At 48.4% G+C, this 15762-nt stretch overlaps 1 protein-coding gene across 3 annotated transcripts in view; it reads right to left on the bottom strand.

The window, feature by feature from the left end:
* Positions 1–659: 659 nt before the first annotated feature.
* Positions 660–15762, bottom strand: part of RANBP10 (RAN binding protein 10) — a 67171-nt gene continuing 52068 nt past the window's right edge. For 2 of the 3 annotated variants that reach the window (XM_065029143.1, XM_021301400.2), the window contains exons 8-14: positions 14005–14113; positions 13042–13190; positions 11021–11216; positions 10301–10425; positions 9271–9416; positions 8698–8809; positions 660–6664 (exon numbers count right to left, since the gene is read on the bottom strand). In XM_065029143.1, coding sequence (XP_064885215.1) covers positions 6534–6664; positions 8698–8809; positions 9271–9416; positions 10301–10425; positions 11021–11216; positions 13042–13190; positions 14005–14113 — 968 coding nt within the window. In that variant the 3' untranslated portion in view covers positions 660–6533. Of the gene's footprint in view, positions 6665–7109; positions 7193–8697; positions 8810–9270; positions 9417–10300; positions 10426–11020; positions 11217–13041; positions 13191–14004; positions 14114–15762 lie in introns of all 3 variants that reach the window. The other variant, XR_010465971.1, reaches the window with a different exon arrangement.

The following is a 15762-nucleotide window of genomic DNA, read 5'->3' as shown; positions in this document are numbered from 1 at the left end:
ACCCAAGATGCAGAAGGTGATTCATGACAAAAGGGCATCAATTAATAATTTCTAGGGGTTTGACCACAAGTGTGCGCTGGAAGCGTCTCTTGTCCATTATTTCTGGCAGAGCTCAGCAACTGTGGGAGAAGCTGTTTTGTAAGAAGTTTTTTAGAACAGCCATCATGCGCTTTCTGCTGGGAAAATCTTATAGCAAAAATACATATACATGCCATCAGCTGCTGCATTGTGAACTGCCCCACAAATACCTGCTACCAAAGCTGGGTAGGGCTTACCTGAAAGTCTCAACCATAATTCCTTGTTTCCCTCTAATAATGAGGCAGCAATGGCTGAGCTTAGAGCCCGCCCTGACCACCAAGGACCTGTGCAATGACAGGGACACACTTTTGCTGGCATCTGCTCACCTCTGGATGGGAAAAACTCACCCTGGAGCCAGCTCATCCTTGTTGGGCAGAGCCCAGCTCCTTCCAGCCAGCGGTGGGTCCCAGGGCTGATGTCTCCCGAGCTGTGGGACATCACTGCACCACCTGCCCCTCCCGGCCCACAGGCAGGCAGCCCCGTCCCCTCTCGGAGGGGACACGAGCTGCCGTCTGCACCGGCTCCATTGCTCGCCTTCCCCCGCGAGCAGAGACCAACAAAGCACACAGCTCCATGCAAGCTCTTGCACATGGATGTGTATTTTAATAAAAATAATTCTGTCAATATACAGCAGAACGTTGATTTCTTTACCATATTTCCAGTATATTTTCATAGGCTTTTTCTCAGTTAAAATCCCCCACCCTCCCCTTTTTGAAGTTTTCATGCGAAGCATCAGATAACTTAATTCACAAATACTAAGCTTAGACTGAACCAATGTGCACAATTTGTGTAATGTCCATTGAGCTGATGTTGTACCAAAGAGGAGAAAACCCCCCTCCAAAGGCGATGAGACGCCTGGAGCGGTGCAGGGAGACCTGCTCTGTCGCAGGCCAGTGGTGGCTGCTGCTCCAGGGCTGGCTGGAAACCTGCAAAGACCTCGCACCCCATGCTCCAGCACCCCAGCTGAGCATTTCATACCTGAGTTTTGAGCAACCAGCAGAAGAGAGTTCACTGTGTGTTGGGCAGGTCCTGGGGCTTGCACCGCTGAACAGGTTGCGTGCAAGAGCTTCAGGTGCCGGCAGCCTCCTCCTGCCTCCCCAGGCTGGAGAGCCGCGAAGAGCGTGCACACGTGGGACCAAGAGAGAAAAATCCCAATCAAACGCCTGCGCAGAGTCCTTGGTCTGGAAGAGTCGCCACATTTGTAGTTTTGAAATTTTCTTTAAAATCCTGATTATTCCCAGAGTTACTGTTCTTCCTTTCTCCAAGTTTGAGCTGATGAGGAGCCCTGCCTGCCAAATCGCCTGTGCTCCCACCCAGAGGGAGGATGCAGCTAAAGCCCGGCTGAGCAAAGGGGGCAGAGCCTGTGCCTGGACCCAAGTGGGGTGACCAGAGAAAAGGCGTCTGCCTGGCTGGGGAAGGTTCAACAAAGAGCAGAGGTCTGTGTGGCCTCCAGGAATGTTTCTCTGAGTGTAAATCTCACACAGGACTCGGCTTCCTGCCTGCAGGAGGGAGTTAAGCCTCCCTCTTGGAAATAGAACAGCTGGTGGGATATGTGCTCCTCAAGCCTGGGCTTGCTGGGCACTGCTGCAGCTCAAGGCTGTAGGCTCTGAGCTCTGGTGTGGCACAGACACACCACGTTCACTCATCCATCACCTGCCACCTCTTGCTGCATGGCAGGCTGGTGGAAAGCAGCTAGTGCTTCCTCTGGAAGAAGCCTCCAGGCCCTCAACTGCTCCCCTTTCATCCCCAAATCTGGTGTGGCTCCCCCCATGCTCACCCCACTGACAGTTCCTCCAGCTCTCTGACCTCACGGGACATGGCTCACAGCCAACTTTTGGATTGGGGTAAGAGCTGCTGGATTGCAGCTCCCTCCATCACTCATTGTTCTGGGACAGCAGAACGGTCCCAGCAGCTCACAGCATATGTCCCGTTATGTTTCCCCCCAGCCCTTTTGCAGAAACATCTCAGGACAGATGTGTACAGCTGGAGTCCCCACACGAGCTCTCTACAAGAGACCTGCTCCCCTCTGGATCCACCACTCGGCTGCTCTAACACAGGCATGGTTTGAAGGAAGCTGCTCCTTCTGCAAAGGGGACTCCTGGGTGGACCAGGACCACCTTGCCAAGGAACATGTCCCTTCTCCCATGTTGTGACCAGCTTCGCGGGGCCTCACTGTGCACAGGACTGAAGCCTGATGGACCTCCCTGCCTGCTGCCCTCTGTGGACAGAACTTCCTGATGCCGTGCTGTGTACTGCACAGCTTCATGGCACTTACACGCTGCTACATAGCCTGGCTGTCACAGTTCACCTTCTCCATCAGCCCCATGATGGCAGGAGGAACTCTGAAACCAGCATCTGAACCACACGTGCTACACGAGTATTGAGGTACCACAGCACAGCAGCATCACCGCAATCCAACAAGGTTTGCTTTGCTGGAGGAGATGGTTCATCATGCCTGATGCTAAGGAAGAAAATGATAAATTCGATCCCCAGAGCTAGTTATACCAGCTCTACTTGTTCTAGTTGTTCAAGGAAGCCTCAAGAACAAAGCTATTTAAAGAACGGTAAAGGTGCCTTGATAAGACTACATGAAAAATAAGGACACAAGTTGAGGACAGGTAGAGATGTCACTGTTAAAAAAACCCCAAATCATAAGGAAGCAGATGGGAAAATCCCAGGTGTGCAGAACTGTGTACCACTGTGGGCAGCACAAACCCTCGTCCACGGGAGACAAGTCTGGTGATGTTTCAGCCTCACGTGAGGGAAGTCCTCTGTCCATTGTCATCAGCGTTGTAATGCTGGGCCACAGCTGATACCCTGACACCCTCACCGAGAATTGGGAAGCCAGCAGTTTCTGCTACGGGTTACACAAACATCTACCTGGCTTCACCGGCACGCTGGTGGGAGAACTGACACTGTGAGGGACTGCCCAGGTGGAGCAGAGCCTCAGCTGCAGTGTTCTTAGATTATCTGTTTCTGAGCAAAGTGGGAGGTATCTGGAATAAAAAAAACCCAAATTACTTCTATAAAAGTAATTTTTAAATTGCATGAAGCCTGTGGTTAGGTGTACAACCACATTCAAAGACCTCGGTTCAGTTCTGTTCACTTTGTCAAATGACCACAATAATTCAAACCAAGTCTCAACTGACACAAACCACCAAGGAGCAGCCAGGGACACTTCAAGAGGCTTTGAAAAATAACCTGGGAAATCCAAATCAGAAATCTCATCTAGGAATCACACACCGCAAACACATTTCTCTTCCCCACGCTGAGTCATGACCACGTTGGTCAGAATCTGAACACAACACACAGAAGGCAGTAGCGAAACCACAAGAATGCTTGAAATAAAACCAAACCAAACCAAAAAGCAACAGGTATGGGATGGATAAGTCACAGCAGAAAAGCCTTTGCCCTCCCCCACACACCAGAATCAGGACACCAGGTCCAAGAGCTTGTGAGAAGCCAGAGCAGCGATGGGTGCAGGTTACAGCTGTGAGGCCAGTCGAGAACTGGGTCAAGTGGAAAGGGAAAACGGCTCAACCCAGCAGTATTGCTTTGAGTGCACCACTGCTGCTTGTGTACAGGGATCTACTGCCACTGCGTGCTGCACATCGTCAGCAGCGGGAAGAGTGACGCAGCCCTGCCACATGCAATTAATCCTCATTAAGAGTGTGGCCTCTCAGCACTAACCAGGACATAACAGCAAGACAGCTGCCACCACGGGGAGGGTTCTCCATGAGAAGACAGACAGATCATCCCATCACACATTTCTTGTCAGCAGAATAAGCAGGTATCTAGGAGCATTTCTTGTTTCTTGGTAGTGAAAGGGAAACCAAAACAAAAAAATGCTCTAGGATAGTCAGTAGAGCTGTGCTGAGAGACCACATGGGGCATTAATATGATACATGATAGACTTGTCTTAAATCATCACAGAGAAGGAACAAAGAAAACTCAGAGATAAAGCCGGTGTTGCTACAAAGGAGAGGTCTGACTGCAGCCAGACAGCAGCAAGTGACCAACAGCCAAAGAAGTCACTGAATGTGAAAGGCAACACCAGGTATTAGATTATTCCCAACCCAAGCAGCCACAATCAGCCCTAAGCCTTGGTCTAAGGAATGGCGAGCCTGCAGAAAGCCACCTCGCCAGCTCGAGTTCGTGTGCTGCCTCCGGTGCAGCAGCAGCACTGGGGCAGCCTGGCAGGTCCAGCAGCAGAGGCTCCACAGAAGAATCCTGCTCAACAAAAGCATCTCTGTGACTGCAGCGAGGTAAAAACTGTGGGCTAGGGTAATGCCCATCACTAGGACAATGAGCAGAGCTGAAAATCAACAGATGAGCTTTCAGGCGCATGAGTTGTTCCTCACAATTGAAACATAAGACCCAGATTCACAAGTTAAATTCTTCTGCTTGGTGCAGTTCCCTGTGCCTGTCTGCCCAGAACAGCTTCAGCAGGCAGAGCTCCCTCTGCCTTTTTTCAGCTATGAGAGTTGATCCAGTAAAAATACCTCCTCCATCTCTAAACCTCATTTTGCCTGTTTTCTTAGCCCAGCACGGCTCCAGCACTGCTGCAAAACCTTCACCAAAAGACAGCAAGAGGCATTCCCAACCACCTCCAACAGCACCTGCACATTCACCACCATGGTGACACCTGCCCCTGCTCTGCCTTGATTTCAGACCTCATGTTCCAGCTGAAAATCCAGCTGCAAATGCAGAAAATCCCGAAGCTCTGGCCGACTGCACAGAAGACACACAGCATCTTCTTTTCTCCAGTGGCACACAAGCTCCCTTGCTGCCTGAAGCCCTGGCACAGGCTAACCTCCATTTTAAAGGCAAACTTCAACACAATCCATTCCTCTTTCACTGACTCTTCAAAAAAAATGAATGAACAGCAGTAAAATACATGTTGTGTCTGAGCTTCCCTGGGCCCTTCTGAGAGCTACTAACCTAAAATAAATTTAGTGCAGAATTACAATTCCTCCTGTGCAGCCAGACTGAACCTGAAGTCTCGCAGCAGTACATCAGAGGATGGAAAGGACGTGGTCCTGCGGCACAGCCTCAGTGGTTACAGGTACACGCTCAGAAACACAGGCGGAAGGTTTGAATGCCAAAAGCTTCTTAGCACTTAAGTCCCTGGGCCTGATACATACTGCAGGAGGGACGTATTAGTCCATGTTACTTGGAGGTTACTCATCCACAGATCCCTGCTGGTCACTTTTGGGCCTGAAACTAAAATAATTTTCTCAGTAATCTGCAAAGAAACATTACTGCTCCCTTCTGAGCAGCTCAGATCTTAAAAACCTGGTACTGACCCCAACCCTCAACCTGATCTTGGCATGGGTCACCTGCAGGGGTGAGCACAGCTCACACGAGTGTTCTCAAGACACTTCCAAAATTTTGAAGTGCTTGTTTAGATCAGTGTTACGTGGAGGGGTCAGTAAATACTATTATTATTCTTAGTGACAGAGTGCTCCTATACGGAGAAAAAGAAGGATTTGTGATTTAACACAAAAACCGACAGCCCAACCGGGCAGCACCCACGGATGTTTCTTGCAGGCTGACGTGACCGGCTCCTACCAGCACAGTGGTAGATGACTTCAAATTTGCCACTCCTGTCCCACCAGCTGCTGTGAGAGCTGGATCTACCTGTTTCTCAGGGCTGTGAGACGCTTCTGCAGTGTAGCCACTAACATAGGCAACATCAAGTCTTCTACTCTTCCCACTCACAAAGACAAGCATTTGGGAGCCTCGTGCTCTTTGAGAGGTGTGCACCATGAAGGACCAAGCTCCTCCAATTCCCATCACTCATGTGTGACAGGACCTACCTCACCAGGTCTCCTGCAGGGCTGTATGATGTGTGTGGCTGGGATCGAGTCTGTGGGCAATAAATACATCAGTGACGTTGTGGAGGTGGAAGAGACCTTTTTAATAAACAGGATTCAAATAAAATTAAAAAAAAATCCCTCTGAACTGCCACTGCGAGAAGAGTTCAGATAACTAGCACAGAAGATGATGCTGTATGTGCACGATGGAGGGAGAAGGGGAAAAAAGAACAAGTTGTCACCAGCTTGATGAGATTCCTCAGTAAATCAGCAGAAACCAGCTCAGCAAAACTCTCCAGATAAAATACTGTTGGATCCATGAGAAACAACTCAAATCAAAATAAAGAGAAATCCCTACATCGGAAAGCGCTACATTAGAATAACCAGCGAAATACTGAGTGCCGCTGGAGCCGCAGCAATGGCAAGGAGACAGGTAAGATCTGCCGGTCGTTCCTGGGGTCAGGAATAGCCACGCGGTGAGGGACGCACTCAATCCTGTCACAGGCAGCGTGTGTGCGTGCTAGAGGGGGTGTTGGTGGCAGGGAGGTCAGGCTATCGAACGAGGTGGTGGTGTCGAGTGGCAGCAACGGAGGGTGAAGGGCAGCACTCAACGATGTCAGCTCCATCTTGCTCTGGTGGCTAGTGCAAATAGTCGTCTACTCTGGCAAAGGAGCAGGAGCCCAAGCCCACGCGAGCCATGAGCCGCAAACACTCTGAGGCCTGGCCCAGGGCAAGCATCAGCGGGGGCTGCTTTGGCAGGTTCTGAGATTCTGTGGGGGCAAAAAAAGATGTGTTTAGAAGAGGCGTCCTGGCTGCGTGCCGGCTCATCTGCACTTGAGTACCTCTCAGTCCCACCTGGGCACCGTCACGGCAGCCCTGGCAGAAGGTGCTGGCTCGGGAAGGAAGCTACTCCCAAGTCCTGCTGCTCTGCACCGCTGCTCCTTCGCACACCCCACCACCCAGGACACGTCCCGCCATGGGATCACAGCTCAACAGGGCCTTTGAAAAAGAGCTGCTGAGGTGGCCAGAGCAAGAAAACAGCAGTGGAGCTCCTGCTGCCACAGTGTCTGCCAAAAACCCCTCAAAGCATGAGATCAAAGCATGGAAGCACAAGGAAAGGCAGGAGAATCTGACCCCCAGTGAAAGGCGACCTCTCCATCCCTCCCACTTGTGCAAGTCTCCACAGCAGCCCAGGCCCCAGACAAACCCACTCACTGGTCACTGCTTCTTTTCAACTTCACGTTTGGTATGTATGTGAGAGGGAATCCTCAGCTGAGCTAGTCAAGGTGTCTTGTGACCTGTGTGACAAAGCATGTCCAGACACCATCTTCCATGTTGCCCTTGTGACAACCCTCAGCAACTTGTCCATGCTCCTCAAGCACTGGACAAACAACAGCTAGAAGTGAGCCACCCTGCCAGACACCTGCCCATGCTGACTGTCATCAGGACTCTCCTTCCCAAACCGTATAATTTCTGTTCTTTTACTCAGACAGGAGCTCTCACGGGTTTGTCCACAGAGCTGTTCCCTCCTCCAGAAGACAACCTCTAAATCTCCTTCTGGCACACTCAACGTGAGGTCCACAGACCCACTAGGAAATGTGTTTGGACACAGTGCAGGGTCTGGCTACAGGATCAAGGGCCCTGCCTAGAATGAAACAATCTCTTTCTTTCAGACGGTTGCAGGCCAGAACCTCATTTATCACTATACCCATTTCTTCACTATGGGATTTTCTGTAGCTGAAGAAGCCAGGAAGGTCAGCAATGACATGGCAACTCACTGACTGCAAGCACAAGACTTTCACCAGGGAAAGCTACTGAATTTACTATACCAGGTTCAAGATAAGAGAGTAAATGACAACAAGCTGTTGGACAAAGGAACATTCTTGTCTAAGGAAAATGGGAGAACAGGCATAAACATTCACCTCTGAGGACACAGAGGAGGGCAAGAGACTGCTCGTACCTGGATCTAACCATGATCCATCCTGCTGACACAAAGAGCAAAGCTCATCAGAAAAAGGGGAGCTCGTCTTGCTAGCTGAAGAAAATCAACCTGTAACCAGATCAACCTGTAACAGAGGGGTGTCCTCCCTGCATGGTTATGACCAGAAGGGAAAGAACACAGGGCTGGACCACTACCACAGCCCTGATTCCAGCACTGAACTGCAGGCAGCCAGGCTGCCTGGGCCCTCGCAGGCACAGCACACGATCAACATGCAGAGGCAACGCTCAAAGGGAAGACAGACCCATTTCACTCTGCATGTCCCATGTGAGAGGAAAGGTAACTGGATTTATGGCTCACTCTGCTTTAGAGCCAACGCTATGGAAACCTGCTTCACTTACAAGCTGCTGCAACAAAACAACTGCATTCCCTACCAGAAAGCAGGATGATAACAGAACAAAACTATACCAACCCAAACAGCATGGAAAAGGCCCTTGCTAATGCGAGTGAACTAATTCAGATGGGTTCGGAGCAAGATAGAAGAGGGGCAGGAAATGCATCAAAGAGATCTTGGCTTCCTCAGTGAGTAGGGAAGGAAAATCTTGAGGAGCAACCTTGAGCATTGAGGAAGACCCAAGGAAGGGAACAAAAGAAGATTAGTTCAGGTGGATCTGTTCTCTGCAGGTTTCCCTCCCACCCGCCTTCCTGTGTCACTGCCCTGTCAATCCCTCACAACATAAAGTGAGGCAAGAGCTAAACACAAGTATTTCTGAACTTTTCCTAACAAGGGCTTGCCTGCCACAGGACAGCCCTTGAGAGCAGGTATGTCCTGTGGGTAGCACCCACAGAGGAACCAGACCTTACCCAATATAGCACTATTAAGAGCAGCACACACAGGTTCCCTCTGGATCGGGTCCAGCTGTTGACCAACGGGGCAGTTCCAAGGGTCTGAGTAGGCTAACAAGCTAAATGCATCCTGTATGAGAGAACAGAAAGGCACAATAAGGTCATACGTAGCTGCAAATACACAGAAAAACCACCAAGTCCATCAGCCACGGCATGTTCTGCCATCACCAAGCTGATAGGTGCCCACTCCCTGAAAATAAATGGCCCTTTTCTTCTTGGCCGCAAGGGACCACACTGGGCTATCATGATAGTACATTAAAGAGAGTGAGTCCCCCACCTGGCAGGGGAGCCAGCACGGGAAGGCACATAGAGTGTCACCTGGAGAGGAGAAGAGTGAAGGCAGGCAGGAGCTGTGTTTCTTCTCCCCTGTGCCAAGAACTGGGTCTAGATGCGCTACATTCACCGAGTTTCGAGCTCTGATCCCCATACAGGCCTCCTGAAATGGGGGCCACCCAGAACTCTGCAAGAGAACCCACAACCCCAGTCCTGGCCCAGAGAACTGCTGCGGCGCAGCACAAGGCCCAGGCTTACCTGAAGCATTTTTTTGTGCATTGTGTTCTTCCCATACTCTCTGCAAAGCTGCTCGCTCAGCATCTGCAGCTCCCGGCCAAACTGGATCATTCGCTCCGTGGCAGCGTGGTTCCCTCCACAGAGCTGCCTCTGGGGGCAGCTGTCTTCTAGAGGAAAGGCAGTGGAGAAATAACAATCACCTCTCATTCCTTGGCACTGCCCACTCTGTGTCATGCTACCCATAAACTCCTTCCCCTTCTGGAGCAGGGAGCTGCTTCCTTCTCTAAATTTATCCCAGCGGAAGCTTTTTCGGATCCCTGCCCTACAACAGCCAGTAGTGTTTTTCCCAGTAGTAGTTTTTTCATAGCACCTGTTAGGTACAGGGAAAACTTGAGCTCAGTTTGTTCAGTACTATCTACAAACCAAGTCTTCTGTTAAAATCACAGGAACCTGCAACGCCAGCTATGGTACCCTTTCATGTGTGTAGTACAGCACACACAACATGGAAACCCCTGGTCTAACAAACCCTGGACTTAGAAAACTTTCAGTCAGAGACGCCAACACCACCAAATTCCCAGTAATAGGTGGCCACAACACCCATTATAACTGTAGGAATCCTCAATTTCAGAGGTGGAGAGCTAATTCTTCCTCTCCCTCCTGGCTAAAGCACCCACCAACAAAACAGTTAAGCTGACCATGCTGCACTGAGGACACCAGCCAGCCTTTCACCGCTTGGTTCAGTTCCTCAGCTGGAAGAAGTGTCACGACTGCTCTGCTCATCACCAGCACTGAAAAAACCTTTGACTCCTATTTGCTTTCTCAGCTCCACAACATCACCAGCACTGCTGCAAGACTATGAAAAGCCAGACCTAGTTTTAGTTCCAGGACAGATTCATTTTCCCTGTGAAACTGGCATCTTGAGAACTTCATTCACTGAGGTGGGGAAAGAATCCCAAAGTAGATGTTTTTTCCCCACAATCCAATCACAATATTAACTCCTGATACCAGTTCCTTCTATTTCCCTTTACCCCTCCTGCCTCTGAGGCCCTACCCATGCTGGACTCATCCGTCTGCAGGATCTCTTCATGTTTGTAGGTGCCATTCATTATCCTGGTGGATGAATTTTCCAGGACTCCATTGGGGTAATGCTCAGCCTCCATTTCCATCTCACTGTCACTGAGGTGAAAGGAGGAAAGAAAAGTCAGATGTTAATTTGGAGGGTGGTAAATTGAGTTTGAACAAGTGTTTGACACTCAGTTACATGCTGTGTGGCTCTCAAGAGGTCACGACAGGGACTAAGAACTCTGCTCAGCACAGTACTCTGAGAATGAGTGGACATTGGACACTTTTAAGATTGTGCTGGGCCATCTTGTCTAGCCTGTGCTTTTGACAAGAAAGGTTGGACCCTTCCAAGCTGGTGTTCTATGATTCTATCACTGGCTGAGGCAGCAGTAACAAAACCAGGCTCAATGGGAGAGCTTCTCTGCAAACTATCATGTTGGGCACTGACGGCATCAGTTTAATGGGACAGCTTGGTGTTTGAAACAAGAACAACATAATATTCCTTATGGGATGGGCCTCCAAGCCAGAGCCAGAGCAGGGGAACTGGAACACGCTTGTGTCTGCTGGGAATAGTAGTGACCTTGCAGATAATGAAGTTGCTCTGTTGTTCAAAAGAGCAGGACAGATGCCCTCTGGCTCTTCAGAAAGCAGAATGAGCCCTCTCCACCATCTCACCCTCCTCAGGCATCTAGAAAGGAAAAAAAAATACCTGGTTTCTTGGTTACTCGTACTACTGTGCTGCTGAGATTTGGTAGAATCTGTAGAATTGGACTCAGAGTAGTTCACAGATGAGGGGGAGGAGGAGGAGGAAGATGAAGACGATGAACTCAGTGTTGGGTATTTACTGTGACTCTGTTTGCTTTTTGTGGACATGACTCCATTGCTACAGGTTGGACTATCTGCCCCTGAAAGTCACAAAGAAAGAGAAAAATGAGACCAGACTGACAATATCACTCTATTGTGAAGTCAACAATTTAGCAAGAGAGTAGACTCCAAAGGAGGAAAGCAAAATAAGACAGCAGATCTTAAATTATTACTCATTGTTCTTAAATTCAATGGAGTTTAGAGAAAACACAAATTAACATGGAAGGAACTCAATGCTCATCAGCAACATCTGAGCTTAAGGAAGTTCCAAATATGGGCTGTAAAGAAGAGATCAGCAGAACCAGCGCACACATACACAAGAAATTACTGTAGAAATATGAAGTATGGATGGTTTGTAATTAAGTTTACAAACTCTCTTCTCACAAGCCCAAATATTTCTCAGAAAACCTCTGTATGAGAAAACTATGAAAGCACAGGTGAAACCTGGGCTACAAGGAGAACTCTTGGGCAGCAGAACTTCACAGGCTTACATTACTGTCTTACATTATTTGATTCACACAACACTCAGCAAACAATAACAGTCCTCTTAAAAATCATGAGCTGACCTTCCTTGATCAGGAAGACAGACATCACTGAGAACCAGGCTTGAAATCTCGTCCTCCCCACAAAAAGTGCCTATCAAGCTGTGGAACTCACTGACACAGGACACAAACCATTGGTCACTACTGCAAATTTTATATTCAAAATGACTGGTTAATCTTACAGGGGCTATTAAGAATCAAACAAAATGCCACGTTGTGCATTTCACGACAAAGAAGCAGCAGGCTGTGCGCTATGGTTCTGCTTAATCTTTAACACACACTGATGAAATTATCACAATTTTGAAAGCACAAGAGCTGAGACAGAGAACTGTGGAAGGTGGTGTCCCATGCATGGAGACAAAAACATGTGAATGCTGCCTTGTGTTGCAGGTTTTTTAATGTAGGTACCTCCTGGCTGAAAACAGGTATTAAAAAGAGCTTTTATGGACTGATGGGAGCGTTCTGATTACCTAGTCAGAGAAACATACCCAGAGTTTCTTGCAACATCATATAGGAAAACAAAGATACTGGCCTAGGAAGGTAACAGCTCGTAGACGCTCGGGTAATTGTCTTCCTTCCCTTAAATGTTTGCTTGTCCACAGTTTGTCACACGCAGCAGCAGGAATACAGAAACAAAATACCCTCAGATGGTTGGAAGCAGCTCAGACTGTTTTTGGGGGCTCTGCAGGTCACACTCCCTGGCCCACTCCATCTTCAAAGGCATTACCTAGGGAAGATATCTTGGCCATCCTGGTTTATTTTGTTCTTTCTGCTTCAAATCCTGAAGTTTCATTTCCCAAACTCCAACAAGGTGATGCTTCAGAGATTGGTTTTGCAGGTACAGAACTTCTCTCATTTTAGGGCAGTGGAGTCCATGGGCGAAGGAGAAGCCCTGATGCAAGACACTCCTTAAAACCTTTCTCTCAGTTGGCCAGACCAATGCATCTTCTGCTTGGTCCTTACTGGAAAACAATTCTTTTGCAGACTCCAAGGTACGAGAAACAGGGTTTGTTTTCCAGACCTCCTCTTACAGCTCGGTCAGTGAAACACTGAGTCACTAGTGGCTGCACTAGAAGGCCACCTTAAAAAGCTTCTTTATTCTGAAAAAAATGTGCTCAGCAGACATTTGTCTGTGGAAAATAATGGATGCAAACCCCATTTTGTGACAGTAGAGACACTCATGGCAACAGTATGTTCTCTCAGCTGGGTATCACAAAGGAAAGCAGCATTTCATAGAATAACATGCAGAAAATAGCAGGTAATGGACAGTAGTTGACCTTTAACATTTGCTCTTCTCACCAGGAGATAAAAACCCCACACTTACCGGTACTATGAACGTGTGAGTTGCTTGATCCATGTCTAGGACTTAAGCTGGGGGAGCCGGGGTAACTGTCCTGGGATCTGGGGCTGCGGGCACTGAAACAACGTACTTCACTGTCTGTCCCATTCACCATCTCCACAAACTGCCGACACCTGATTTCATAGGAGGGAAGAGGGAGAAAAGGGTGCGTGACAGCCAGGATGCTCTGCGGTGAGGTTTTTTGAGTTAAATTTCTAGGCTTTGAAAAATACATTTCCGACTCCTGGTACCTTTGTATTGCAAGTGCTCTGATAATACTATGAGACGAAGGAGTTCAGAAAATGCAACTTTGATGCTAATGAATGTTGAAATATTCCCAAAAAGCAATTTCCATTGTGCTAAGAAGAAACTGTTCCTTTACAGCATGATTCCATTTCCACCACCTTTGCAGGTACTCTGCAATTCAACTGTGGTTTTGTTTCGCTGTTTTCGGTTTGTTTTGGTTTTGTGTGTGTGTGTGTGTTGTTTGTTTGTTTGTTTTTTCTTGTTGTTTGTTTGTTTGGGGGTTTTGGTGTTTTGTTTTGTTTTTTTTTCAAGGAAAAGATACTAAATCTGCCAAACCAATGGCATATAGGCAAGGGCAAAAAAATACAATATCCACAGTGACGGTGAGGAGAGTTCTCCATCAAGCTTAACTAGGAACTGTCCTTACACATCTCAGGAGGCTGGGAAGACCCACTTCTGCCTGACCTCATGAGGCAAAGCCATAGTGGGTCTGAGCAGCAACAGAGGGGCTACGTCTACATTGCTACAGGCACTGTGCAAAGGACTGAACTTATGTGCTTTCCCACCTGCTCCCAAAGGGATCTCAAACAGTTTGAACCCAGAACAAGCTGTGCAACCAGACTGCATGGCTGGACGGCCTCTTTCTTCTCTCCTTCATCTACACATTTCAGCATTAGGGAGTACAAAACTATTCATACTTACTTTAACATGAAGAGCAGGTTGGGGTTATGTTCTAGGAGGCCAGGATAGAGCTGCTGTGTGGCTTCTATAGCCTCTCCCACTCTGCCTGCTAACACAAGCTTCTGTATTCCTGAAAGCAAAAGGAGACCTATTTACACACAGGACCGGCCAACAAGAACAGCCAGAAGAGTTGTCTCACAAACACCACAGAGCTCCCCATCCCCACCTCGCACAAGGGCCAAGGAGAAATGGGGACCACATTCTGTTTATTATGGTTTAGGATGAGGAAAAGCCTGTGAAAATGAGAGAGAATCTGTTAGTAGCTCAAAAATGCCAACAGCAGAAGGATTTGAAAAATGAAGTGGTGCTCTGGGACTTTAGTCCTTTGGTCACAGAGCTCTGCAGCAATGGAAAGGAAAGCAGGACACAGCAGCCGGATGGAGCAAGGAGCCTGCTGGGGAAATGACAATTTCAGAGGGGAACCCCGTAGGTCACCCCTACATTACATCTTCTGCCTGGTCCATGCTTGGATGATTACTGTATGGCTGACCACCAGAGGAGCAGAGTACTCTTAGAGTCCAGGGGCTTAAGCCACAGCACAGTGCTGCTTCCTCGCTGCCTGCACCTCTAAGTAGAAGGAATTATACCAACAAAACTGAGTTCCTGCACATCCCACCTCAATCTATTCCCAGAGAAGTAGCCTGAGCTGCAACGAGGATGTGGCACCTGCCAGCGAGCTCCAGAAATCAGCTACTGACCAAACTAGACACAGCTCAACAAGTTGTACCCTTCTAGGAGGTGCCAAGATACAAGGCAGAAGCCATTTACCACCCAGGTGATGAGCAGGTATGTTCCTTCAGTGGGTCAGAAGACACGAGTGTTAAGACTCAGTGCAGTCACTGATCAATCCCACAACACTCAGAAGCTGCTGATCCACAGTTGTTCACATTTTATTTTTAAGTGTACTTAAACTAAAACTAAATGTACTTAAAACTAAACACGTATTGCACTTTCTCTTTTTCCAGGACTCCTTAAAAACAACAGAGAGGAGGTTTTGAATTGCCTGTGAGGTGCTTTGCAAGCAGAGGCTGCAACTTTCACAAGTCGTGAGTAGCCTGAAGCCCAGCCCAGTGATCCTTATCAGTAACTCCCAGTAACAATCTATAACGACTTGTCTTGGCTCCCACCTCGCAGTGCCTATTGCTTGTTATCATAGCTGAAAGATAAACCCCAAGAGTGGCTCTCACACTGTGCGTCGCAGTTTCCTTCATTTCGCTCTGTTTCTTCTGCTGACTTGCACATCCGTTTTCACGTCTCGCTGCTTTTGACAGCTCTCTCCTTTGCCTGGTTTGGCAACTCTCACACATGTTGCTGCCTTTTATATTTTCCCCTTTTTGTTTTCCCATCTGTGTTTTCCTCGCACTTTTTATTTAAGCCCCAACCTCGGAGCTCTCTATTCCTTCTCTCCCATCTGCCTTGTCCAATGTCCTCAGACAAGCAGGACTGCACCGTCTCGCACGTCTCCTGTAAGGCTTTGTTAAGTAAAACCGCACCAGCTGCGGTCAGGGCTGTGTAATGCATGACCTGAAAGCACAGAGTCCACCAGCACTAATGGGCAGCAACTACAAGTTATTTTGGGTACTAAGCAGAGTCCCCACATGAACCTGAATGCTGGCTCAGTGCAAGTAATGTATGGAGAGTGAGCCACAAAGGGGCACGATGCTCCTGGTACAGAACAGTCACATGAGAAACGGTTCACAAAGGGAAGGGAAATGCACA

This window comes from Columba livia, chromosome 13 (assembly GCF_036013475.1).
Source record: "Columba livia isolate bColLiv1 breed racing homer chromosome 13, bColLiv1.pat.W.v2, whole genome shotgun sequence".
Lineage (NCBI taxonomy): Eukaryota > Metazoa > Chordata > Aves > Columbiformes > Columbidae > Columba > Columba livia.
This window is presented reverse-complemented; position numbering and strand designations above follow the sequence as displayed.